This window comes from Myripristis murdjan, chromosome 13 (genome assembly GCF_902150065.1).
Source record: "Myripristis murdjan chromosome 13, fMyrMur1.1, whole genome shotgun sequence".
Lineage (NCBI taxonomy): Eukaryota > Metazoa > Chordata > Actinopteri > Holocentriformes > Holocentridae > Myripristis > Myripristis murdjan.
Window position 1 is genome coordinate 28,163,788 of NC_043992.1, and position 26,853 is coordinate 28,190,640.

General features: G+C 41.1%; 1 protein-coding gene across 1 annotated transcript; it reads right to left on the bottom strand.

Annotated features, from left to right (window-relative positions):
- Window positions 1–7,605: 7,605 nt before the first annotated feature.
- ppp2r1bb (protein phosphatase 2, regulatory subunit A, beta b) lies at window positions 7,606–25,597 on the bottom strand. The gene is made up of 15 exons (XM_030066707.1): window positions 25,446–25,597; window positions 24,733–24,823; window positions 24,399–24,499; window positions 23,019–23,251; window positions 22,702–22,849; window positions 22,423–22,578; window positions 18,771–18,885; window positions 18,518–18,588; window positions 16,921–17,055; window positions 15,142–15,315; window positions 13,291–13,351; window positions 10,067–10,221; window positions 9,695–9,837; window positions 9,486–9,577; window positions 7,606–9,325 (listed from the first exon to the last, which is right to left on the bottom strand). The coding sequence occupies exons 1-15, from the start codon at window positions 25,521–25,523 to the stop codon at window positions 9,309–9,311; spliced, it is 1,770 nt and encodes a 589-aa protein (XP_029922567.1). The 5' UTR covers window positions 25,524–25,597; the 3' UTR covers window positions 7,606–9,308.
- Between the last annotated feature and the right edge of the window lie 1,256 nt (window positions 25,598–26,853).

The following is a 26,853-nucleotide window of genomic DNA, read 5'->3' on the forward strand; positions in this document are numbered from 1 at the left end:
TAAAAATGTCTAATCATGTTTATAATAGTGGAATGACCCCTTAAAAAAAATTCCCTAAATTAGTTTTCATGAAGGAATGTTTTCTCTCTGATGTTGGGGCTGCTGTGAGACGAAGACCAGCAGAACGTTAGTCACCTGACACTGGATTTCGACTAGTGGCTCACCACGGCTCTTTGATTGACACGGCAAGCCTGCTACAAGAGGAGGGGTGTTTTTCTTTTTTCTTTTTTTTTTTTTTAATACAGCACTTAGACTGTGTTGAATCTACTTGAAGCGCACAGATGTATCTTCTCTGACAGGTGATTAAAGAGAAAAAAAACTACTTTTCATTGGAAAAACAGGACAGGGACGTTTTGAGGGTTGAGATGAGGTTATCGGGACTGTGACCAGGCTGACCAGACCGCAGGAGGTTTGGCGCTCGTGGGTTAAACTGTAGGACCATGTGCAGTCATGTTAGCTTCAGACAAGACTGTTACTCCCAGTCAGCAGGCGAGAGGAGGGGAGACCTTCAGGTTCACAGCCAGACTCGAAAGTACAGAAGCATCTTTGTCCGCTGTGTGACAAAGATTGTTTGTGGCTACAGTCAACAGTCTTTGATGATAGCTAGACTATGTGGACAAACTGATTGCAGTTCTGTCTGAGAGACTTTAAAGAAGAAAAAACACCTTGAATAACTCTTACACTGCTTAGGTGATGCAGCTTGCATTTCTGTATCCACTTTATGTCAGTTGGTATGTTTTTCTCATAACCAACTCGCCATCTCGGCATGGTGAGATGTTTCCACCACAGCTATATTGGGGTTAGGTTAAGGAAAAACTTTGTAGCTCTCAAAACACAAACCTCAGGTTTCACTTCCTCACAATCAAAAAGCAAGAGCCTCTTTCTAGAGTCACCTTTTTTCAACAGTCGTACAGGGAGAAATCAGATGTACAAGTGGCAGAGGAACCGGTTTCTCCAATGACAGGAGCCTCAATAGACCAGAATGCAGTGCAACCACAGGACATGTTGCATGACGGGTCATCTGGCTGCATTCACAGACACCCCAGAGTTCACAAGCTAGTTGGTTAATTTACGACATTTGCCCATAAAGCCAGTTTTGATTTAAAGAAACAAGTTCACACCTGTTCTCCAGGGACTGTGGAAAGGTATTTCACCAACGGGAGTAAAATCAGACCGGGGAGGCTGAGGGGAAGTAGGTGAACAGTAAATGAAATCCGCTTGAAAAGATGTGGAACAGTGTAAGAGTATTCAAGGGTGGATTTTTCCTTTTAGGCTGAATTTTTTTTTCTTTTGGTAATGGTCAGGCTAGAATACATACAGGATGATCTGTGGAAATTGTATACTGGAGCACTTTGACAAGGAGGGGAAGAAGAGCTGTAGCGAGGGAGGAGGAGGTGGCGGCAGCGGTGGGAAAAGGTTTATGCTGGTCTGCTGTTTCCTGGTAGATGAAGCCAACCACAGTGTGTAGGGAAACACCTTCCTCCTCTCTCTCCCCCCAGTAATGGACACAAAAACAAATTTTCTTTCAAAGAAAGACCAGACAATTACACTTTATCTGACTGTTGATTTGAACAGATCCAAGAAGGGGTGACACTTTTCAGGTTATGAAGAGTGTGCTTTGTACAAATTAGGGGTTTAGAGAATCTTGTGTGCGCGCCCTCACGTGCACCGAGATGAATTTTGTGTTGAACGTGAATAGTGTTCAGTGTGCCTTTTACTTTTCTTATTTTCAGTCTAAATTAAGATTTTGAACAGCAGCATTATTTCTGGTCGGACCCTCTTATCATTTGTTTATTTTGTTATTATAATTATTATTATTATTATTATTGATTTTTTTTTTTTTTTTTTTTTTTTTTTTTTTGGTATTCTTTCTGAAAATAAGTAGAGCCAGGTTTTACAAAGGTACAAAACCAAAGTCCCTCAGAAGTTTCCCTGTACGACCCACCGTGTGGAGTTTTGGAGCTTCTTTGTCAGCTTCTCTACCGTGCTTTCTCTTGTTGGTCAATCAGTATATGCCATTTAAAAGTATTATAGCAATATTTCTCTAGTTGAAGACTAAAGTAATGAAGATTCTAGTGGACGTGTTTCCAAGTATCATAATTGCACCTCCTGCTGATGGGAAAAAACAAAAACAAAACAAAAACAAAACCATCAATCTATCAATAGAAATCCAGTTTTATATTTACCTTCATTGATGTTGACCACACATAAGCTAACTTGCTGTTGAGATTAAAAAAAAAAAAAAGGTTTATTGAACATAATAATGTTGTGGTTTCTTTTTTGTGTGTTTATGAGTCACCAAATTTGTTGTTCACTTGTCATTGTTGTGACAATATATCAAATGAGTCCTTTGTGCTCGCTGTGGGTGTAGTAATACAGTCACCGAGCCGCCACTTAGAAGTATTTTCTGCATCACATACACTCATACCTTTTTCCACATAATCCAATTGTCCTAGAACTATAAATTGCGCTCGTCTGATAGAGTCCCAGTGTTGCACGGTGTAGGCGTGGGTTAATGACCTGGGAAAATGAATCACGGCAAGTGGTGCGTACAAGAGTCATACCTGCGCTTGAAATCATTTTCAGCAGCACTGAAGCACCCAAGGCGGCCAATGAGTTGTGGCTATAGGAAGTGTTGTGTTACATCACTTTGAATGTTTTTATTCTCCTGCGGTAGGCTTCAGCCAAAAGATTTGAAAGATAATTTGGTTTACTTTCGTATGATTCACCTGATGAGTAACTGAATCATCCTGATGCAGTCAACCTATCTGGTATTCTTCCAACCTGGAAAAAACACCATGAAACAGTCATTTACTAGCAGAAGACACAAGATCAGTAGTGTAGATGTAGAGCCCACCAGGAGGTTTATGGAAGTTTCATTAATCGATTAATATATTCAAAGACTGGATACTTTTTTTTCTCCTTATGAATGTAAAGACATTTAAAGGCCCCCTCCATTCGTTTTCCAAACCCCTCCTGAAACAGTAAATTTCAGAAAGTGATTTCTTATTATCTCACCAATCACGAGTCTCACATGTGCAGGTCAGTCAGGGCTTGTCTGTTAAGTGTTGTTACTCCTATTTGACCATGGAGACCAATGATTTACTTGCAAGTGCTGCTTCCAATCAAAGATCCTTCCCAAAAAACATAGCTCGGTACAAGCTGCATCAATGGTGTGAAATGGTATACAGCTCTGGTCCCCTAGGTGGTCTCTCGCTCTCATCCCCCCCTTTAAATTCCTGCTAATTCCTAGCATCGGTAACACGAATCTCCTAAAGGGGCGGGGCACCCATGTGACACAGATACAGGAAATGACCCTACATGTTTTTTGGCGGAATCGCTGGAAGGGGTGTGGTTACACCTGCCGCACAGGTGAGACTCATTAGGATTGAGTTTGTCATCGGTGGAGAAAATCACTCAGGTGTTTACAGGAAGAAAAGGACCGAAGTCATGAAATCACTGGAAGGGGGCTTTCATTGTTTTTAAGAAACAGAGTCGACATGTGAAAACAATTTACTGCCATGAACGCTCCAGTACCAAAGCGTTTAGCAATGAGGCAGGCAGCACTCAAAATTGTGCTCGTCTACGGTAACACACACATATTACTGAAAATTAGAGGGAAAAGTACAGGATAGACTGTTTCCTATGTGTATAGTAAACCGGTTATCATTAATATTAATCAAACTCTCAGTGGTGACTAATCGATCATATATTAATCATTAACATCTCTGTTACACTCGCCTGCACTCAGCGAGAGGAATGTTAACAAATGCAGATGCTCACACACACTCACACACACACACACACACACACACACACACACAGACACACACTAGTGAAGGGTTGTTGGGTTTCACCAGCATTACACCTCTATAACACCATTAAACCCAACACTGGCCGCCTGTCCTGCCCTGTCTGAGCTGACAGCGGCCTCAATCTGCAGCCAGCCTGACTGCCCTTGATTGTCTCTCTCCCAGTTTCTCTCCCATCAACGCGCACGAGAGTGAACCTCTCCCCTCGCCTCCCACTGTATTGTGCAGTCGTGACCCACTGCAGCATTTTGCCGTGCTCTTTTATGCTCTGCACGCTGGAGTAAGAGGCTGGAAGAGAGGCTGAATAATTCACCACCACTGATAAGAGCTGAGGCCTTAACCAGGCACCGAGATCACCGATCTGGCATCAGATCCAGTCCGTCTCCATGGCAATCACCTGTCAATATTTATTAAGCCAACTAAAACGGACACCCCCGCTCAGAGTCAAGTCGAAGTTCAGCCAAAGGGGCCTGAGCTGAACTGTGCTCTGATTGGATGACTCGAGTTACTCATCTGAGGAAAAGTTGCAGGATTGTAAATACAGCGTGCCACAAGTATGATCAGACCAAAATGTTTAAAGTTGCTCTTTACATGCATCACCATCCACCATCACAGTCTTATTAAGTGTATTTGTTAGAGGCGGCAGATGGAATGTGCAAGGCCTGATTGAAATCTTATCGCTGGAAGAGGAGTTTAGACAGGGAGGGAAACATGGGTGAGCGTTACTCCTCCCAATGTTTCAGACTTGCCAGTTTGGCCCAGCATTAACTACACTGTGTTGCTGCTCATGGTCTGATCCCAGGAAAAGGAATGAGACCCTGGTTTCTATGAACAGACTGACCCCCCTTCACCTACCTCTGGCTGTGTATTAGTGGGATTAGCTGTTCTCTGTCTGAGTGGGCTGATTGGATTGACGTGCTCTCTTTACATGACCCTTTCACACAGAGGAGATCGGCCTCTGATCTCCAGCAGCGTCAGAAGGCCCATTTTTTTTTCATTAAACAGGGCGCACACGTGCTATGACTGAAAAATTCAAGCACTTCTTTTCGCTGTCCTCTAGTAAGATCTACTTTCTGGATGACACTTCGCTCACCTGCTCTGGTCTGACAGATAATAAAAAATAAAATGTACAAGTTAGTTTGATGCACTTTTATTCCACATTTGAAAAGTGCAGCCTCATAACAACTTTCTCTAAAGCATGCCAGCATTCAAGTGAAGGCCTTACTCCAGTATAATCTAGTTATTTATAGTGTGTACTCGGTGCCATTCTCTGCTATTGAGCTCTCAAGCAGGCTGCCTGTCACAGACACTCTTAGGGGAGAGAAAGAGAGAGAGAGAGAGAGGGAGCTGATAAGAGGACAGACAGCGGTGATCTCTTTTTTTTTCCCAGTATAATATCACACCATCAGAAGCCTATTCATTCATCATGCCAGAGAGTACTGTAATGACATCAGTGGTCGCCATGACAACAAGAGGAGGGTGGATGACAACATCCTACTGCGCCTTTAGAGCAGGAGATCACAGGACTGCTCAGGATTACTGCTGCACTGAAAAAGCGCTCGGAGACAAGAAGAAGAAGAAGAAGTGTGGAGTGAGAAGAAGATGAAGAAAAAACTTTCCGACATCGTGCAGCGTTCAGTGACTGGCTTAGTTGTTCACGCATGCTGCACTTTTCTGTTACATTTGACATACTGGGAAATTTGCAAGCCCAGTGTAGCAGACATGCTGTGTAACAAATCAGCCATAAATAGCTGTGCGTGTCCAGTGTGCACAGATGCTGGATGAAGGGTTGCCATAGCAAGCCAGTGGAACAATGTGCATCTTAGCAATGTGATGCTTATATGAAACCATTCTTCAGCTGAAGGTCAGGCTGCACTTATAGGCATGTGTTCCCCATTATTCAGCTTCATTCCCATGTCTCTGAATACACGCTGAACACATGCAGGCCGGCAGATGGACAGAGTCGGAGCTCCCAGTACAGATGACCCAGTAGTGTCTGGAAAATGAACTCCCTCAGGCCTTGAGCTGGGCATTAAAGCCACAAAATGACGCACACCATATGAGCAACCAGGTTAGACCTCCCTCATTTTGTCTCACTTCCAACCGCACTGTCACCAATATTACCCAGAAAATTGTGTCTGGCTGACCAAACCTCTGCTGGTCCATCTGCTGGGAGCACAAACGACAAGGTGACTTACGCAGAATCAGCGTGCCAGTGCTCTTGTTCTCTCTGACCTATGTTTGTCATTTGTCACCCTGAGAGCATCTGACCTCACTGTGTCTGTGTCTTGCTGAGTGGGGGCCTTGCTTGACTCCTTTCATTATAAATGACATGGTCCTGAGAGGCAGCTGCATTGACGTCAGGGCTCTCAGCGCTGTCAAGGGCTCTGGCTGCTGAAAATCCCCCAAATAACAGGATCTAAATAGAAGGAAATAGGTTGCTGCTGTTTCATTACTGCCTCATGAACTCAAGTGGATTTACATGCGGATTAACCCTAGCCCCAAAGTAATCATGCTTTAATGAAGATTTTCAGTCGAAGCAAAATTGTTGCTCATATAGCTTTGCATGTTCTTCAGGGTCTAGATTGTGACCTCTACAAAAAAATAACAAAACAAAAATAACATTTTTCATAAAGTCAGATGTACCTGAAGCACAAAAGCCAGCAAATGTGGTTTGGCTGTAGTGGCGTCGCAGTGGATAACTGGATCAAAGTAGAGCTCTCTGTCTATACAGAGGTTCCAGCTGTTCCCTCCACCACCAGCCCTCCCTCTGCTATGCATGGAGCAGCCCATACCGGCATTGCCTGAACAGCACGTCCTCCGCTACTGCTGCTGGTAAACTCCAAGCCCTAAAGGTGGTCTCTGATCCACTGTACCATAATGTGCTGACACAGATAAACCAATTTTTGCATAACATTTGCATAACGTATACTCTGCTGATGAGGTATAGTCAGAGGAGTGGGTGGAGGATTGGGAGGGCGCACAGCCCTGACTAAGGCTGATGGGAGATTTGAGGAGATTAAAAAGCAGGGTTCAGATTCTAATAAGGATCTCTGCCATCTGATGTAAATGTGCACACACCCCCTTTATTGCCCTAATCCCCTCTGCTAACTGCTCATTTAGATTCAACAAAAAATGATGGCGGTTGCTTTTAAGTGCTGCAGCATGCAATGGCAAGCACATAACTGAATTTATGACATTAACATTTTTAAAGATCATGGGAAGCAACATGCACTTGTTGACCTTGAGTGAAAAATCAAAGTCAAACTTCTCACCTATTCTGCATGCATCCAACTCTCGCTGGAAAAACAACTTTCAGATGTCCACGGAGCCCATCCCTTGTTTTGAAGCATTTCTCTGCCCAGTGGTAGTAAGGATGAGGGCGGATGTCAGCTCCAGTTCCTGCCCTGCCCTGCATGGCTCCCTGTTGCCAAAACAGCCGTGGGGACCGGTGTTTTCATCTCCACAGCAGCTGCTTACCAGGTCATAGCTGACCACATATGAGAGGAGGAACATCTGAAATTAATCCCAGTCTTGGGTCTTTATGGTTGGGCTCGAGATGGTCTTTACACCAAAAGGGCTGTACTAGCTAGTAAACATGTCATATTTTGTTTAAAAAAAAAAAAAGACAAATACAAAACTCTGGTGCCTTCCCTCCAAATGAACAATTTTTTATAAAGTGATTGTTACTTGTTTCCTGTTGCTTTTTACACGACTTGATTAAATAGCAAATACCGTGCAACAATGGCTTGGGGTGCACCGTTAAAACAAATGATTAAAGCAGGCTACATCAGTCTCTTTGTGTTACTTTATTCAGATCAAGATACAGTAGTATAGCATCCCAATTGTGGAGAGAATTCAAATAAAAATAAAAGAGCACTGTCTTCATGATATAGGACAATCAACAATCAAAGTTTATTTAAGAGAACAAAATGAGAGGGGAGGGGGAGAAGGGAACAGTGGGAACAGTTCAGGGAGAGACAAAAGATTCTTTTTTCCCCAACACAGACGATACATTTATTCAACCCACCCATAACCACCCCTGCTCCCACTCCATAATAAAACATTATGCAGCCTTCCTTACACTGTCCTAATGTCGCGATCCCACTCTTTTAAAGCATGCACTTGTTCTACTTCATGTAAAAAATCTTTAAGCAAAGATCAGTGGACGGGCTGAAAGATTCACTGGCTCTGCTTTAAAATCTCATGCATGGTTAAGAACCAGTAGGCATGGACTTCAGGGAAAACCGGGTGGAACTGGGACATGAGGCGTGCCGTGGCTTTCTTCCTCTGTCCCACGGCCCCGTTAGCTGTGGTCAAATTAGTTCTACCATCCTATTTACGTTCAAGGAATTACATGTCCTTTACAGAAAAGATCACAGCAACACTGTCTCTTTACAGAACCGGACAGGTGAAAACTGTTTATCCAAGCGCAATAACAGAAAACACCGTAGCTTGTCGAAGTCATTGGCACAAAGATTAAGAGCAATGCCGAGAACATAAAGCAGAAAATTACAACCCCTGGCTTTCTTTTCCCACCCTTTCACATAACAACCAAATGACTGTGGGGTTGGAAGGAGGACAATTATGAGCAACACTTGATGACTGAGCTGGTCCCTATTACTTAATCCTGGAACATTGGGCCGAGGTAATTCATTTGTTTGACCAATTCAATCTCAGCTGTGTTGCTGCAGAGAACAAACAGTACAGAAGAGAAGGGTAGTCGGGGAGTGGGTTTGGGAAAAAGGACACCATCTTTGAGAGACTGATGAGAACAAGCAATCTTTCAGAGAGTTCATCTGTTAACATGCAGTGAGAGGCAACCCCATATTTCTTTAGCTTTGTACAGAAACACTCCTGTGGACACAAAGGTTGGTGAAAGGAAGAACACCTGTACTTAACTGCACAAACCTTCCCATCAATTCTCTTGAAAGCCACAGCAGTGTGTCTGGGGAAAACACAACTATCAAAAGGGCTCTTTCGGGAGGAGGCTCAGCAAAACAAACAGCATGTTCCACCATCTGCTGCAGACAGTACGCATCTAGCACTTGTAGAAACGGTGCAGCAGCACACGGAGCTAACACAGCCCTAGGTGATACGTAGCGAAGAAAGACATGTGTATGCTGCAATGACAGTGGCTAAAGTACAGTAGTGGCTGAGGATGTAACGGGAGGAATGTGAGAGGGATTCTGATTAGCGATGCCTAGCTAGTACAGTAGCACATTAGTCAGCATGCACCACTTAATGCAATTTCATCACACTTTGCCTTTGTTAAAGCACCCATTTACAGCAAAAGGAAATGTTAACGAAGCCTGTGCTATGCAGGGACATGGACTACAATTGGACAGTCAAATAAAAAGGAAAGAAAAGGATAAAACAATTGTTAACAGCTTTCTCTATACATTAACCAGTTGTTCCTGAACATCAATAAATATCTTGTAAAAGTGTTTGCGTTGTTGTTTTGGGTGGTTGACTGGTTTAGCCATGCTGAGTGGGTTATGCCAGGGCCAGAACTGTGGAGAGAGGCAGAGAAAGAGGTAATCATAATCTTGTTTATGACAGAAATCTGTTTTTCTATGCTTAAGTGCAGGATTGATTAAAAAAAAAAAAAAAAAAAAAACATATCATCAAAAGCTTATGTAAGCAGTGTCGAGGGAAAGAAGCATTGCTTACCACTGATAGCCTCCTGGGCAAAGTACTTGACATCCATATCTGTGTCTGTGGCCAGTTTCTCCAGCACTGGCTTCACCTCTGTTTGAAGGGCACTGGAGATGAACAAACAAAATACGGATTAATTCACATGTACTGCTTGCCCTTGATTTTAATGAAACGGCATCTCTTTGTTATTGTGGAGAGGGGCTGATGCTGAAACCACAACACACTTGCTGTCAAGGACGGGGCCAATCTTCTGAAGGGACTTGGCCACGTTGAAGCGTACGTTGGCCACCTGGTCATTGGACATCTTAAGAACCACTGGCAGCATCTGCTTGGTGGTGATCTCCTGCCCGCATGCCTCTGACAAAGCCTGAGAGAAACAACACAGGTGTCAACAGTATGCAACATGTAGACATGATAGATGGGCAAAAAGACAGCAACAGGAAAATGCACTAATCTTGATTAATCAAAGGCTGGAGGATATTCTGTTGAAAAATGTTTTATGTGACAAATGAATAAGACTTCTCCGATAAGATCTTAATACAAAAATGACTCAAAAGGTCCTGCATATGACTGCAGGCTTTCTGGGACTGACTCACATTGATGCAGAAAAGAGTGGTCATTCTATGGAGGTAATTTGGGTCATTGGCCATCCCCAGCACCTTGGGTACAATGGTGTTTTGAGCCCACTCAGCTCCAAACTTCTCCACCAGTTTCATCAAGTTACAGGTGGCTGCCTCACGGATAGCGTACACTGGAACCAAACAGAGACAACATCAAATTAGCACAGACATTCAACCTACCATTTGGGGCATTATATGTAGAGTCTATTGAGTAGTATGAGTCACTGTGCTGAAAACTGTTTACTGAGTTTATGACTTTTCCACTGCTGTTTATCAGCAGTAATTTAAGGATAACTCCTGTTTTTCAATGTCATAATCCAATGTTGCTTTTAGTAAGAGTGGGGTAAAAACTAGGTGAAACAGGCATGCATGATTTGGCTGTCTGGCAATTGCAACATTCAACTGCTGCTAATGCTGAAAGAAAGGGGCTACAGCAGTGGCAGTCACTGCCTGTTTCAACATTGTGTTGTTCATCTAAGATGATCTGACCACATTTATGAAACATGTCGAAACCGTCCCTGTGACACCCATTCATTTAGTACTTTAATTTGAGCAATAAAACAAAAACAATATGCAAAATGTAATGCAATAAAAGTGATGGATAGCCATGTAAAGATGACAGAGGTGCAATTGTATTTCTATTTCAATAACCATAAATAAAACTGATTAAAGGCTGCATCGCTGCTCCCATGTAACAGCTAAAGGCAGGACATGCCACTACACTGTATGACATATCTGTATAGACAAAACTGTTCAGTAACTTTCAGAAGCAGAATCAACACAACATATATCAGAAGTAGGAGACTAGAATTTCCTGAATGATATTCTGGGTCAGCAGACTGTGTTAGGAATTTCAAAACGTCTACATGGTATGCACCAAAAACAACAGCATTACTGCTAACAAAGCCTTTCATTCTGGAAATATGCGACAGGTGAAATCTGTGAAACGATAAGATTAGAGACACAAGCACTCTTTCAAAATAAAAGATGTATAGTGAGGAGAGTTCACATCAAGTTCACAAATGACTGCTGGGCTCAGCTCCTGTGCAGCGATTGTGTGTAGATGCCTTTTGTATGCACCATACATTATGCGTGCGACTCAGTGAGGGAGATTCTGGGCCGATTTCTGTGGTTCTGGCCCCCTCCTCTGAAGGACTTATGTAAGGGTAGCACAGCCCTAACCCCAGCCACACACACACACACAGAACTCCCATACACACACCAGGAACATTCCAATGATGTAACCCAGCTGGCTCTTTGTCCTCAATAGTGCATGTGTATGTGAGTAGCTCTAATTGGAAAACTCAATGTGAAGAGAATACAATACTTGCTAAGTAGAAAATTTACACAGAAAATAATGTTTGAAGTTACAAGGGCTGTAATCTGTTAGTCGACACGTTCTTGGTCGACCAAAATCTGATTGGTCAACTATCTGCCGTGTTAATTTTATCAGGAGTAAAGCACTAAGTGCTAATAGGGGTGTTTTCAGAACACCCTGTTTCACAGTTAACAGTCTGTTTTCAGAACACCCCCCTTGTTTTCACAATTTTGGATTAGCCCAACCCACTGGCAGAGACAGATAGGTAGGCCCGTATGTTCTGAATTGAAGAAAAAATTAGGCGTGGTTTCAATAATACTTGCTTAATTAAGAACGTTTAATGAACATTTAGTCCTCTACCATGTCAAAGACGTCGTCAGTGTTGCAGCATTTTACCAAAATAGATGGGAAAAAAAGTCAAATACAAACTTTGCAAACAACAGTTTGCGTATCACAGCTCAATGACCAACATGGCATATCACCTAAAAACGGTAAGCTAACATGTCTGCGTTAGGTTGCTCGGTCAGTTTTGAGTATAAAGATATCGGAATTGGCATATTTCAAAGTTTAAGTCTAATAATCGTTTTATAACTGCAGGTGCGCACACACACCCGTAACAACGGCAGCTTGACACAGTACTATTTTCGGAAATCATAGGCTATGATATTGCGTAGGTGCATGTGATGCAATGCTGTCAGAGCCGACCGACTCGAGTGTGTCATTCAGTGCAAAATAATTAGGTCAAAAGTGATTCAATATACTGCAAATACTAGTTGTTTATGTTTATTTAGAATTCATTTAGGTGGATAAGGCTACCAGGTAGGCTGCTGCCCAGTTAATTAATCGAAAAATAGTGACTTTTTTTTTTTTTTTGTATTCCCGCCGCCCCGATTAGTCGACTTTTGGTTGAAATTTCAGGACTTTAGTCAACCAAGATTCTTTGGTTGACTACAGCCCTTGAAGTTACAAAATGAAGCATCATGTTTGTGTACCTTTATAATTACCTATATAAACACCTTTCCAAAAGGTTCAGATACAAGTAATTTTCTCCCAGGTCAGCACACTATGATTGATGGATGGAAAGGCCAAGGGCAAACTTGTTGCAGGTCTAAGCTCACCCACTGATTGACCCAAACTTTGCAGTCTTAAGTCCACCAACTGCAGTTCAGATCAGAGATTCCCAAACTTCTTCATACCACTCACATTAGACCACTCGACCTCAATTAAGATTGTGCCCTCTGAAGCCCCCTCTGAGAAGACCATGTTATTATATATGACCCAATCCACTATTATATAACTGTGTATTATAGGCAGGGCAATAGTGAACCTCATGCATACTCAGTGCCTCTAGGGATTGAAATAATTATGAAATGAAACTACCAGTTAGGGAGGTCCCTGAAGGTCCCCAGATGCAACTTTCTGAACCACTGATATTAAGCTGTGGCATATGGGAACAACAGGGCTAATCAAACCCTGAACTACGTGAGGAGATGTATGAATTAAGTACAATTCTTTATTCAACAGGGCAAAATGAGTAGCTAATCTACCCCATGGTGTTGAATAATGCAAACACTATACAAAAATAAAACAGCAGCCCACTAAGAGTGCCCTCTGTCTGCTCATGGGCTGGTCTCAGGCCAGAGGGCACCGGTGTCCTACTGTTCTGAGACATGGAAATCTCATTTTAATGACACAATTATCATCAACAGAGGACAACTGATATAGTCACTGACACTGAGGTTGAAATACAAGACTGCTGACAAGACATATGTCCATACTGCAGCACAGGATGGAAAAAAGAGGCAATCTGCAGCATAAGAGAGCACTGTATGTGAAGATAATTCAGCAAAGAGATGGTGGTGTCTTAAGCTGAGTGCCTTACCATGGTCGATGAGCCAGGCCATACAAAGGGTGTTGAGCTTCTCGTCAAAGAACTCCACTCCCTGAGGACACAGCACAGTTCCACACAGTCAAGGAAAACAGAAATTTCTTGAAATTGTATAACAGGTGGAGACCAGCCAACTAAGATTCATTAAATGTCCGTGTCAAGTTACTCTTTCCCCATTTTTAACCTCATCTGTTTATTTGTTATGACCTATATCAGGGTTTATTCTAGACCTTTTTTTAAAACCAGTATAACTGATGATACTGCTGAATTTCGGCCAAGCAGAAGAACTTCTGGATATAGATTTTGTAAAATATTTGTGTGTTTGTGAAGTGTGTTTATTTTAGTAGTAGTAATTGTGTTTGGTGTGTTGTATCAGGTTTAAAGCATCCCTCGCACAACCAGAGTTTCAACTTCATTCAACACTTCTGTGAAACTGCACATAAACTGCACATAAACATCCAAACTTCAGATTGAATGTGCAACATACGAGGGTATCCAGAGTAAAAAGCACTAAACCCTCTAAAATTAAAATGTTCCCTCATTTAAAAAACAAAACATTACTTTAATTTCTACAAATGGCCGGCTGTGTGGGGGCTGACAGACACAAGTTCAGTGTGTAACATGCTGTGTGCTTATTGGCTGCAACTCATCCCCTCTTCTCAGTCTCTTCACCAGATAAAGAGATTTTTAAACTAAAAAAAACTAAGGCCCTCATCTTTACTGTTATTGCTCAGCATTACCACATCATCAAGTGGAGTATTTGTGGTGGTGAAAAGCACCTGTTGATGACACAGAGCATACTGTTAAGTGTAATAGTGCATACAGGCATGTCATACTGTAGCTTCTGTTGGAGGAGTCTGTGAGTCTTTTGGGGTGTGAGGAAATAAAAGATTCATGTTGAAATTGTGATTTTTATCTTCCGCAATTTGAATCGATTGACAGTCACTCTACGGTTTCAGTGCTCTCACAGCTAAATGCGGTACAGGCAGCTCGGCTGTGAGCCCACAGAGCATCACAGTACAGTCTAAATGCAGAATATTGCTAGACAATTCTGAGCGAGCGAAGAATATAACTTTGTCCATAACCTATTTCAGTTCAAACGACATACACCCCTACAGTGATACTGATAACGTAGGAGGTAAAACTGGCTTGGTGTATCATATTTACCAGACACGCAGAGACTAACCTGCTCGAAAGATCTGCAAAACATTCAGATGAAGAGTCAAGCCTCCTCAAATCAGTGAAGTTTACTGCATATAGTGAAACAATTACCTTACCTAATTTCTATGTTTGTTTGGTAAAATGTTGTGAGAAAGGCATTATCTGCTGTAGCTGTAGTTTCACACTCACACTGTGTGTACTCAGGGGAAGTAAGGAGATACTGACTGATAACTCCAAAAAAATAATGTAACAAGACTGACCAAATCAGGAATACACATACCTATGGCAGTTAATAACTGAATCATGAATAACTGAAGAACTGTGATTAAATCATATCATGTAAATTTTGAAAATAGGCAGTAAACAGGAAGATTTATGTCCATTCTTGTTTTTAATGGTACCACGCCTATGGCCTTTTTTATTTTTATATTTATTTTTAGGTATTTGTTATGTGTGTATGTGTCTTTGTTTTCTATGGAAATCTGAAATAAAGCTATCAATCAATCAAACACAGAGACTGAACACTGGTTAAACGTTCCTTTAGACATGTCTGTTTGTATGTGCCTGTGCAAGATTTCTGGCTCGATGTTTAGTGGCACCAAGAAGATCTTTTAACACACATTCTATTTGAGTTTCTAGTGGTTTCTGGTAGGAACAGCTGGATTCATACACTCCATGACTCACCAGCTGGCCTGCCAACAGGGGCATGTACTCTATGATGGCTAGGCGAACCCTCCACTTGGCATCCTCTGCTAGCTCCACAATGGCCGGCAGCAGTGACTGGGAGAGCTGACGGATACCAATCACCTCATTCACACAATCGAGGTTGGAGATGATGTTGAGGCGCACCTCAGGGCACTGGGAAAGGCAGGGTAATTGAAAGAATAATGAGTTTATGTTAGGATGTTGTATAATATAACCGTAAATCTCAAAATATTAAGCAAATCAAATTTACATCATTAAACCTGATATATGAAAACATGGTTCTGTTAGGAGTTACAATCAGATCATTTCGAGTACCGCTTCCTACCCACTCAAAGATGCAAATTTCTTGGCTCTGGTCAAGCCACTTCAGCCACTCTAAACAAAAAAGGCCGAACTTGACTTTGAAGTAGTTTTGAGCAGAATAATGTAACCTAACTGCTTGGTTTACATCAACCAGCCGTATGTGGAAATTTGCTATGGCTCTTATTTGGAAAAGGACATTAACAATGGCAACTACTAACCCCCCCACCCCCTCCAAAAAAACAAACAAACAAAAAAAAAACTTTGATCCACATATTCCACAAGCAGAAGCCCCATTTTCTACCCTAAGACTGTGCACACTGATTTGACACTGTATGTCAGGCTTGTTAACTAAATGGGAACAGACCAGCAGCCAAATACGGCATAGTGTACAATTGCTATAATTCAATCCTTGACTGAATGACATATCTGTTAGAAATTTTCTACAAAATGTTCTCCATCTTGTTCCCTTTAAAATTGTCCTCAGATGGATGCACCTCAAATATGGGCAATTTGCAAGTCAAAGCTGTCAGTTTGGACTGTAATCTAATTAGACACACACTCCTGGTCTTGTTTTGTGCTTTGAGGAAAATGGGCCATCTTTAAATAGGACCAAGGAAAGCAGCAGTAGAAATGACAGCCCTCAGCCTTCCAAAGCATTTATATACCTTTGTTTTGAACCTGCTAAACTCATGTCTGATCTCAAAAAGCAAAGTAAATGTTATGGAAATGTATTCATTTGACAAGACATGACTATGCGATTGTCTTTCTAGAGGAACCGGTTTGGATACAGATGGATGATGAATGAACTCAGACATTAGTCACCTGCAATCCAGCAAACTGTAACCTTACCTATACACCTACAGCACACTGCTCTGAAATGGCTTCACCGTGCTACTGGAACAACCCCAACAACAAATTACTGCATAAAGCACACCTAACATTGCCAGACACAAAAATAATTGGAACGCTAAGCAGTCGAACTAATGCATGGATGGGTGCAATTTCATAATACAACTATTTTATGAGCTTCTCAAACCTCTGTCTTGGACAACCTACTTTAACAAACATATAATTTTAATATAGTGGCCAATAATTTATCCAGTTATACAATCTCGAGCTTTTCATTATGCCTCCTTCTAGATACAGCTATGCAATCTTCTTATTCTAAGGTCTCAGTCTGGCTGCCAACAGCATGAGTCATCCTCCCACCTAGGTCAGGTGGCAGCCAGGTACATCTGGTGGCTGCGGCTAAGTGGCATTAACCTGTCTCAGACAAGGTAATCATTGCAGGCCATGCCAGAACAGAACTTACTCAAACTCGAAATGGGTTTACAGGAATGTTTCTTTGTGCAGGTAGCCACTTAAACACCCGTGTGAGTATTTCGAAAGCCGACTGTGTCAAGACAAGGAGGACCAAATTGGGTCCAAAAATAATGTGTCTGCAATTCTTCTTACCTCGTCCTTGAGCTGAGCCAGGAAGAGGGGCAATAAGTGCTCAACAGTGTTGTCTTTTCCCAGGATCGTCGAAAGACCCATAATGACTGAGGCCAGGGCTGACTTCACATGCTGGTTGGTGTCTGACACCAGTTCCTGGTGAGGAATAGGACATATGGGATGGAGAGGTCAGCACACAGCACAAGAGCATTAAAAAATGTCATCTGTTCATCCATTTATGAGGACAAACTATCTGAACAGGCGCTATGGGCCATATTCACAACAGACTGCAGAGACTCAAGTTTTAAATACATGCCAGAAAAAAATGGATTTCATAACAATATTAGTGAAGATAACAAACAGTCATTGGGATTACTGCAACTTCAAATGTGATGCAACAGTTGATAAAGGAAGGAAAACTGTATAATTTAAACATGAGGCACCTGAGCTGCTAGATGTATCACCATGATCACCATGACGCATTAAACACAACTTCTTCTGCTGATGAGGTCAATAATTAAGCAGCTACCTTAACAATACTTCTGTGCCAAAGTACTTGTCTTAATATAATGCATGGGTGGTATTATCATTAACTCCAAATCTTAAAGCATGATAGGATTGTAGTAGTTTGAAGAAATGTTGGCTTCCCTCATTAATATGCAAATTAATGCAGCAAAGTACTCTAAAATCTAATCAGATCGTCTCTGCTACAGGGGGAACCTGTGGTATCACAAATACTACTTGAATTATCATATTCACCAGAAGGTGTTTATACACTAACAAAGAGATAGCACTATGATAACATAATGTTATGCATACTATGTACCATGGCACACTAAAAAAATATTCTGAGTGAAATAGTTAAGAAACTTTTTTGCCACACAGGCTATGTTTGAGTTTGCTGCTGCCTGTGCCTCATTGTGCTGCAGTGCTGGCACAATGAGACAACAGTGAGTTTGCTCTGTTTGCACCATTCAAAGAAAACAACCTTCTCAGACCTAGATGTCTCTCTTTAGGCCTTTGGACCTCAAAATAGGAAAGTGCTACATCACTACTGTATGTGATTAAAACCTGGAAAAATATACCAGCACAACTGTGTTTACAACTGTGTTTACAAGCTTTTCACACTCAACTGGACCTTTTTGGACATGGACTGTCTCCTGAAACTGAGTTCAAGATAAAAGTGGCAATGATCTTGAGGTTCTACACCAATAGCAGGAGAATTGAACATAGCTGTGGAAAACCACTTATACAACAGTGCCACCTGTTGTCCAAAAGTTGACAAACACCTCTGACGCATTCTATTTATGCATGGAATGGTGCCTACATTAATGGGTTTGATCTTTTAATCAGATCATGAGGATCAAAAGGAGACACAGCCAGCTGCTTTGGTGCAGCAGGAGAATTTCCTGAAAAATCAGTGAATCTGCTATTTTACTGGAAACTTCATCAAGAGGATGTCACAAGACCTTGAGTGTATAAAAATGCCTTTAGGGAGCACTAAAAAAAGATGTGCCACTACCAACATCAAGCACTTTTCTCAAAGTTTCTTCCATCAAACTGTAAAGTGAAGCATCAGAGAGATGTCATGAATGAGACAGACAAATTTATTTTTTACCTTGACGCAGGGCAGAATGTGAGTCATGATGATTTGCTCACGACTGTCCTCTGGAAGGTTCTCACAGAATTCTAACAAAAGTAAGTTTACACAGTAAGATATGGGAAAAAAGACTTGACAAAAATAATCTGAAACGGGTTATTCTATTTTCTCCTGAAGTTAAATTATACTTTGAGTCTCTCCTTTGCCTTTAATTTTATTAGGAATCTACACATTTATTTGCAGCTGTATGCTACAAAATACTGTAACCGACCTTTGACTTTGTTAGCAGCAGCTGCACGGACCTCAGCTTCACAGTCCTTCAGAAGATTCTGGAAAGCTGGGACCAGGTCGTTCTTCGTGATCTCTGGTCCTACAGCTTTCTGGAGCTATGGATTTAGCGGGACAACAACATATGTCAATATACTAATTACCATGTGGGAACAAATATCAAGGCAAAAGACAATAATGATTTTGAAATAATAAAAAGCATTAGATCTATTTCCTGTTTAAAAATTGGGTAAGCAAAGCACAAAAATGTAGGGAGAAAATAAATAAATAAATAAACAAATAAACAAACAAATAATTAAGGTTTCTCCAAAAAATGTGGTTTAACATTATTTTTTTGTATTGCTCTAGATCAAAGTGGAGAGAAACAGGAAAAACGGGTGGGAGAAGGGTGGATGACATGCGACAAAAGTTCTGGGCCATATTCCAACCCAGGATGTTGTGTTTACATGGTGTGTGCCTTACACCACTGAGACACTTTTCATCACCTTGCTGGGTGGGAACCCTCCTTGGCTGATTGAGATTAACAAAAATAAAACAGACTGCCATTGCCTAAAATTTGACCTAAACTGGCCCAGAAAAACAGACCCACAGATACTCCACTTACCCTCCACCTACCCATAATATAGACACATATAAAACAAAGTATTATTAACGATATAGTCAAATTTTCTTATTTCAAGAGAAGTGGGGGTAAAATATATGGAATGGCATTTTACTTCAAAATATAATTTTAAAATAGGCTTCACATGTAACATTGTCTGCAATGTTTTCATGCTACCTTCCTACATTCTTACCAAGAATGAGTTTTCATTAAATGATTTTTAATCATCAAATTAGATCAAAATCACATTTGTCATTTGTACTCAGACCAGAGAGCAGCATTGCACCCAATCTGCTTCCCATTGTCAACACGCATGTGAAACTTAAAATTCTATTATTTACGCCAACCTGCCATGTGTTTGTAATGAAAACTGTGAACAGTTTACTTGACACTTAAAAAAACTGAAGATGTGGAAAAACTGCCGCTCAGAATTAATATTACTACAGTGCCAAGACTTGCATATTGTCCTTATTCACTAAATCCAACTGAACACACTGCTCTCACTGCTGGTAAGGACTTGTAGTTAAACCATAATAGGCTGTGATGACATGTAAGTTACACGACCACACCAACAACCACTGCCACGGGTAAATTGTCAACATGTGGCGAACACTAATTTTGATATTTCGGACATCATCTAAAAACAGTATAGGTTATGACTGAAGATGATATAAGGTAGGTCACTAGGTATGAGACTGCACATCTTCACATACCACTGCACCCTGGCACTGCTGTAATAACTAGGCTATATGATTAAATCAGTGAAGTTATAACAGCAACCAAGTAGAGTGGGTTTTGCTGCAATGCTGACAAGATGAATCAAAAGTGGAGAGTACTCTGTCAATCTATAAATGTCTGTATGCCACTGTATGTGTGTATGAATCTGATGTAATGCTAGAGAACTTCATGCCCTGGATAAAGCTCTCCCACATCATCTTCACATGTTGACTGGTACAACAGGAAGAGCAGGGAGGGAAAACAAAAGCCAAGCCAGAGTATTTGCCACAGACATGGTTTTGCCTGGCTTTCTGGGGGGCTTAGATGCAGTGTTGGGAGGGGGGCAACTGAAATGGAAATAATTTTTATTATTAGGAATGCTAACTGCGACCAAAAATGGTCGCAGTTTATGGCCAAAAACTTATCTTTTCGGAAAGTTAAAGTTCATATCTGACTAAGTCGCATTCCTGCGAGCATCCCCCTGAGGCTGCACAACTGCAGAGCAGCAGGCAAAATGTTTTCATTAGGTAGATATTTTAACCTGAGCGCTGCATTATAAAAACTCTTTTCTTCAATATTTCTTATTCAAATCGACTTGGGTGCTTCACAAAAACTCTTTAGACACTGCCCCAAAGTCTTATAATGAAAGGGACAACCCTGTGCAAACATGGTAGCAATCCCAGGTACATGCTAATACTCCTTTGGTAGTTATTACATTAAATAAATATAACTTTCTTTGCTCATAAGCTCCTCCACTCTCTCCAGAAGTCCAGTTTGATTTTATGTGTGTAAAAATAAATAAACTAGATAAAACATCTCAGATTTGCAAAAACTGGAAGTTTAATAAATCTTCCAGTGCAACATGACTGTGGCCATGTAATGCACATTCCTATGTGAATGTATGTATTCAGCATTAATGAATAGCCTTAACACCCTCGTGCAAAGTCTCTGTTGATTCTGCTGATTATCAAACTATATCTTAAGGAAAGATGTTTTACAACTTCCCTGATGGAGTTCAAATTTACTGTCAAATTAATTCTGATGATGACCACATAAATGTATGAAATCAGACTGAATCGATCAGCCAATGAGTTTATCAAGAGTATTTCTCTAAGGATAAAAGAGAATCCAGAAAAAATGTGAAGACACAAGGCCTAAGCAGGTAGAGCAAATCAACACCTGAAGATCTAGGGACTTTAAAAGCTCACAAAATTAATGAGAATCTCATTTCCCCAATTTCTGTGTACCATTTAACAAGGAGCAAATCACAACCCCACATCATTTAACTGTCAGTGTTGACTAACACCCTTAAGAAGTTGTCCCTAAGGCTGTCTACTGAATTCATTCATTTTAGATATGCTATCAACTTCTAGTAAAAAAACAAACAAACAAACAAAAAAAAAAAAAAACACATCTAATAATCCCAGATCTTAATGAAAGCGGTAACTGGTCCACAGCATGAATGGTTAACGAGGTGCCTCGTGGTCTGTCATTCAGTCACTGGTAACTAAAGAGGAAAAAGTCAGCTGAGAGACTGCCTTGGTGGCAGGCTAGAACAATGTAGGCTGGTGTAAAAAGACATTATTTGTAATTTCTTGTTTCTCTCCTCATCTTTAACATGCGCATTATTTTTCAGACTACTATAGCTCAAGGACAATTCCAGTCATTGTATCAAACCTGATTTTAGTTCATTGGCTATAGTTGCTGTAAGTGTCCTCTGCTGGTTTATCTATAGCAGTGGTGCCCAACCCAGTCCTCAAGGACCCCCCGTCCTGCAGGTTTTGCCCTGCATTCCAATACTCATACTACCATGCTATTTAGTAGGGGAAAAAAGAATTAGCATGCATATTTCATACTAAACTACATACTTTGTAAGGGCAGCTGCAGTACATACTAAAAGTAAAAAGTATAAGTATGCGATTTGGAACGCAGGGCACGTTTCAGCTCTGCTCCTGCACAGCTAACCCAATTAAGGCCCATGCACCTTCATGCACAGCCTGTTCAGGTAGATCTGTTTCAACCAACCAGCATGAAACCCTTAATTGTATCAGGTGTGAAAGAGCAGAGCTTAAACATAAACCTGCAGGACAGGGGGCACTTGAGGACTGGGTTGGGCACCACTGATCTATAGTCTTGACTGAAATATGACTGACAGAGGGCGGAACCTAACATCACCACAGAGAATGATAGCTATGGGTTGAAAGTTTTATTGTACACATAAAAAAGGCAGTGAGTTCTTGTGAAGTGACCTCTTGTAAAATTTCCTGGTAATGCATGACTTTATTTATGCTGCTGCTTGGCAGTGTTGACTTTGTACCTCAGAGAACTTGTCAGCAACCATGTAGCGGACTCTCCAGGACTTGTCCTCTGCAGCCTGGCGCAGGGTAGGCATCACCAGGGTCTCCAGATCCTCCTGAGGCAGCAGAGTGGCAATGCTGACACAAGCCTCGACCGCAAGCAGCCGCACTGAGTCCTGATGGATAAAAGTAATGGGATGAGTTTGGACAACTGCTTGTTTTGACATTCAAACACTTTGTGACTGAGTCAAGCCTACAACAAGATAGATGGATGAAGACAAAAAGTGTTTGTGTCATACCTGCTCATCAGAGGCCAGAGCAGTGAAGAGGGAAATGATGTCACTCTTTACATAGTCTAGCTCTAAGACCTTGGCAAACTCCCCCAGCTTAGACGCTGCAGCACGACGCACCATAGGAGTATCATCTGAACACAAGGTGCGGAAATGCCTGAAGAGAATCATACACAAAAATCAATTCAGAGACAAAACTGTACAAAGCTCAAGCAATCACTGCAACACAATTAAGTAGGTTTTGTGAATGCTTTCAATATATAAATGCAAGAAAGGGTTTAGAGCACAATTTTTCCACCCTTCCCCTCCCCGAAGAAGCCACTTACTGGCGGATCTCAGCCTTGACAGTGCTGGAGACACGGGGATAACAGACGCTAAAGAGGCCACAAGCGGATGTTCGTGAGGTGAACCAGTCACCACTGGCCAGCCGCTTGACCAAGGGTTCAAAGTGGACCTCCAGGTCAACTGGAGAATGCTCCTGAGAGATCTTGCGCAGGGACTCCACAGCCTTGTCTCTCACAACAGTCTCCTCCACTGTAGCCAGGCTCTCCAGAGGAGGCTGTGTGATCAGAGATGGGAGGAGATTACACCTTTTGTTTATTTATTCAGACATGTGAGCAGCGCATTTTTGATATAAGAGGGTTTATGTCGACATATCAAGAATCATGGCCATACTATTGACATCACAAAGAACAAGGCGAGAGCACTGTCAATAAACCTCAATCGCAGAAAAATTGGTACATTTGTTTTAAAGTGTCAGCGTTTGAAAAAATGACCAAATTTGGTTCCCCTTAAAAAAAAATCTTCATCTTAACTGTAAACCATATGAAAATAATGTCAATTGTTTTTGTTTCAGTGGCTTTTCTAAGGTAAACATAAAAATGTAGCAAGCCAAAAGTACTCTACCTTCTTGAATCATTATGAACACAGATTACACTTGTTAGGGATTATACTGTTTTACACCAGCTGACTCTAATTTTACATGGAGGCTGCCAAACTATATATTAATCAACTTGCCATTTGCAGCTCTCATTCCCCCTATGATAATTTAATTGTGCAGCTGCAAAACACATACAAACCCAGGTGTCACATCATCAGATAAATTAATGATTCAGGGAATGTAATTTTTGGCACAACACAAATAATGTTGACTTCTCTCAAGATTAACTTCATCAGTTGTGCCGAGATCCAACTATCCATTTAAGCAGGTTTCCCCTTTAATTAATTCATTACAGTTAAGTGCAATGCCTTAGCTAACTGCCATTCAGTGTTCACAGTTTCAGAGGTACTGAAGTAATGTTACCTCAATGTGACACTTTTACTTATCCAGGCTTGAAAACAAGGGAGATACAACATTTTAAATATAAACAAATACACAAAAAAACCAAAACAGAAATGCTACTTCCATCATTATCATTATTATTATAAACATATTTCTTTAGGATAGAGATTGGGAGGTCAGGGCTGACATGAAGACCAAACAACAACAAAAGCCAACAAATCAAAAAGAATATGCATCAGTCACTTAAAAAAAAAAAAAAAAAATCAAGTCTTCTTCTTACTAACTCTGGATTGGTGGCTGTGCCAAGCTCCTGGCTCTCTCTTGTAAGTGTCTGACTGCTCTACTTAAAACCTCAGAGGAGACATTCCTGTAGAGAAAAATATTCAGAGCAATTCTCCAGTGAGTCAGACATTGCCAAACTCACCAGAAGACAGTGGACATATTCGGGCCCTCCAACCAGCATAGTGAAATTGCCAAGCTGCTCAGCCAAGGCCAGGAGCACCTCATCTTCATCATAAATGGTGTCTAGAAATAACAAAAAGAAAATCCCACTTGACACCCATGCATATGAGGAACATGTATTGACAAATACTGGCAAGGGTGTAAAATATACCCCGCATTATTCACTGTTTTTCTGTATAAAAAATATTCTCTGAGGAAGAAAGTGAGGTCACGTTTTCAGTCAAGTGCCATCATAAATGTTTATATGATCTGACCTGCTCTGACACAACAAGTCAGATGATGGCTGCCTGAATTACCTGTAAGGAAAGGAAGGAGTTCAGTGCGGGTCCTCTCCACTCCAAGGGCCAAGGCAATCGTGGACAGCTTTTTGATGCTGTTCAGTCGTAACTGTAAAAAAAAAAACATCAACATCACAGAACAACGTTAGGTATCACAGATACGATCAGCTACCTTGCAATGATTTGCTAACGCTAGCGTCATTATCCTGCCCGGCTAACATTCGTGTCATCATTTACAAATCACAAACTTACGCCACAAAATGACAATTAGACTATGTGCCTGAATGAAACGTTAACCTTTAAGTTTATTCAAAACATCAAACTGGCGGGTAAGCAGACAACAATCTGCACCAGCCCACCGCGGCCTGTTGCCAGGTAGGAAAGCTAGTTTGTTTTGCTTGCTAACGTTAGCTAGTTAGCTCAATGTTATCGCTAAGCCGGTGACCTAGCTAATTTACTGAGCATATTTCGTATAATTACCCCGATATTTTAACCAGTCTACACAATGTGAGCAACTGGCGATATTATTAGGTCTAATTAACATTTAGCTGACATATGAATCACGGCAGGGTACGCCCGGTTGAAAATTCCTGGCAGGCCTCAGCCGGGGATAGCATCCTTGCTAGTTAGCTAGCTAGCCTGTAATTAGCTACACAATGTAGAAAATGTCAATATGCTCCTATTTTACAATATGAAGTAAACCGCGGTTACAGCGAAACACGGGTGAGTACCTGAACATCCTCATTCCGTAGCTCATCAATGAGCACGGCGATAGGGTAGAGAGAGTCGTCTCCATCAGCTCCTGCCATTTTGGATAGCTGCAGTTTCCGAATGGCGCTGCTGTGCTGCACTACGGGGTTTCTGCCACCGAGCAGAGCGGCTGAGGGGCCCTCCCCCACTGCTGCCTTCATGGACCGCCGCCCGGCTCGGACCGTTGAGCTCTCCAGCTCTTGCTACACCGCTCAAACATCAGATTCCTTAAAAAAAGGTGCAAATTTGACGTTACCCTTGTACATTTCATAAATTGACAGAAGAAACACGAGAACGTATGTTTTTCTCATGCCCGTTGTGCAGAAGATTTTGGCTAGCTATTAAAAACTGCTCGTCACTTAAGATAAATGACATTCCAAATTTTGACAGTTCTCTTTTTTAGTAACCAAAACTCATCAGTTTTTGTCATGATTACAATGATCCTTCTTATAGGCAAATATCATATTCACTGTCATAAATGGAGGATTGATTGATTGATTGATTTTTATTAGTGTGTCATGCACACAGGTGCCCAGCCCATAAAGGCTTACAAGACACAACCATATAGAAAAACAAACAACAGTCAGAGTCATCAGATGTCAAAAATCAAATATCCAGAAAAACACGCCTAGCATGCTGGAGGAATAGCAAGCCCTTCTTTGCTTGATTTATACATGATTTCACTTTATTTTTCTTATCACTTAAAACATGCACTCTAGTAAAAAAAAAAAAAAAAAAAAAATATATATATATATATATATATATATATATATATATATATATATAAAACAAAAAAACAAGAGAGATTTGTGAGGATATATCCCATTTCTTGTTATTTTGATACATGCCTTTTATGTGAAGTCTCTGCTCCTGTGGATTTTTATTTATATCACCGCTTTGTGTTTAAGAAGCTACTGGTCAATTATACATTTCTGTATATGTTTTGTGTATAAAACTCCATACCTCATTTATTTATTTGTCTATATTTTCATTTAGTTTATTAACACTGATATTGTGATGCAGTGTGTGTATGTGTCCTGTACAAGAATGTGTGTGTTCATAAATATGTTCAATTTATACATTTAATTTATCAATGATGCAGAGAACATTTGCACAATGCATGCGGTTTATTTACCAGTCACAGTTTGTGTGTTTGTCGCTGTGACAGCAAAAGTTTAAACATGGATTGAAAGCAGGAATCAATATACAGCAGTAATTATTTATATAGAGCAGGGGTGTCCAATCATGTGACATGGAGGGCCAAGAGGCTGCAGGTTTTCATTCCAACCAAGACCTCCACCAGGTGACTTCACTGATCATCTCAGAAAGGAGGAACTAATCAGTGAAGTCATCTGGTGGAGGTTTTGGTTGGAATGAAAACCTGCAGCC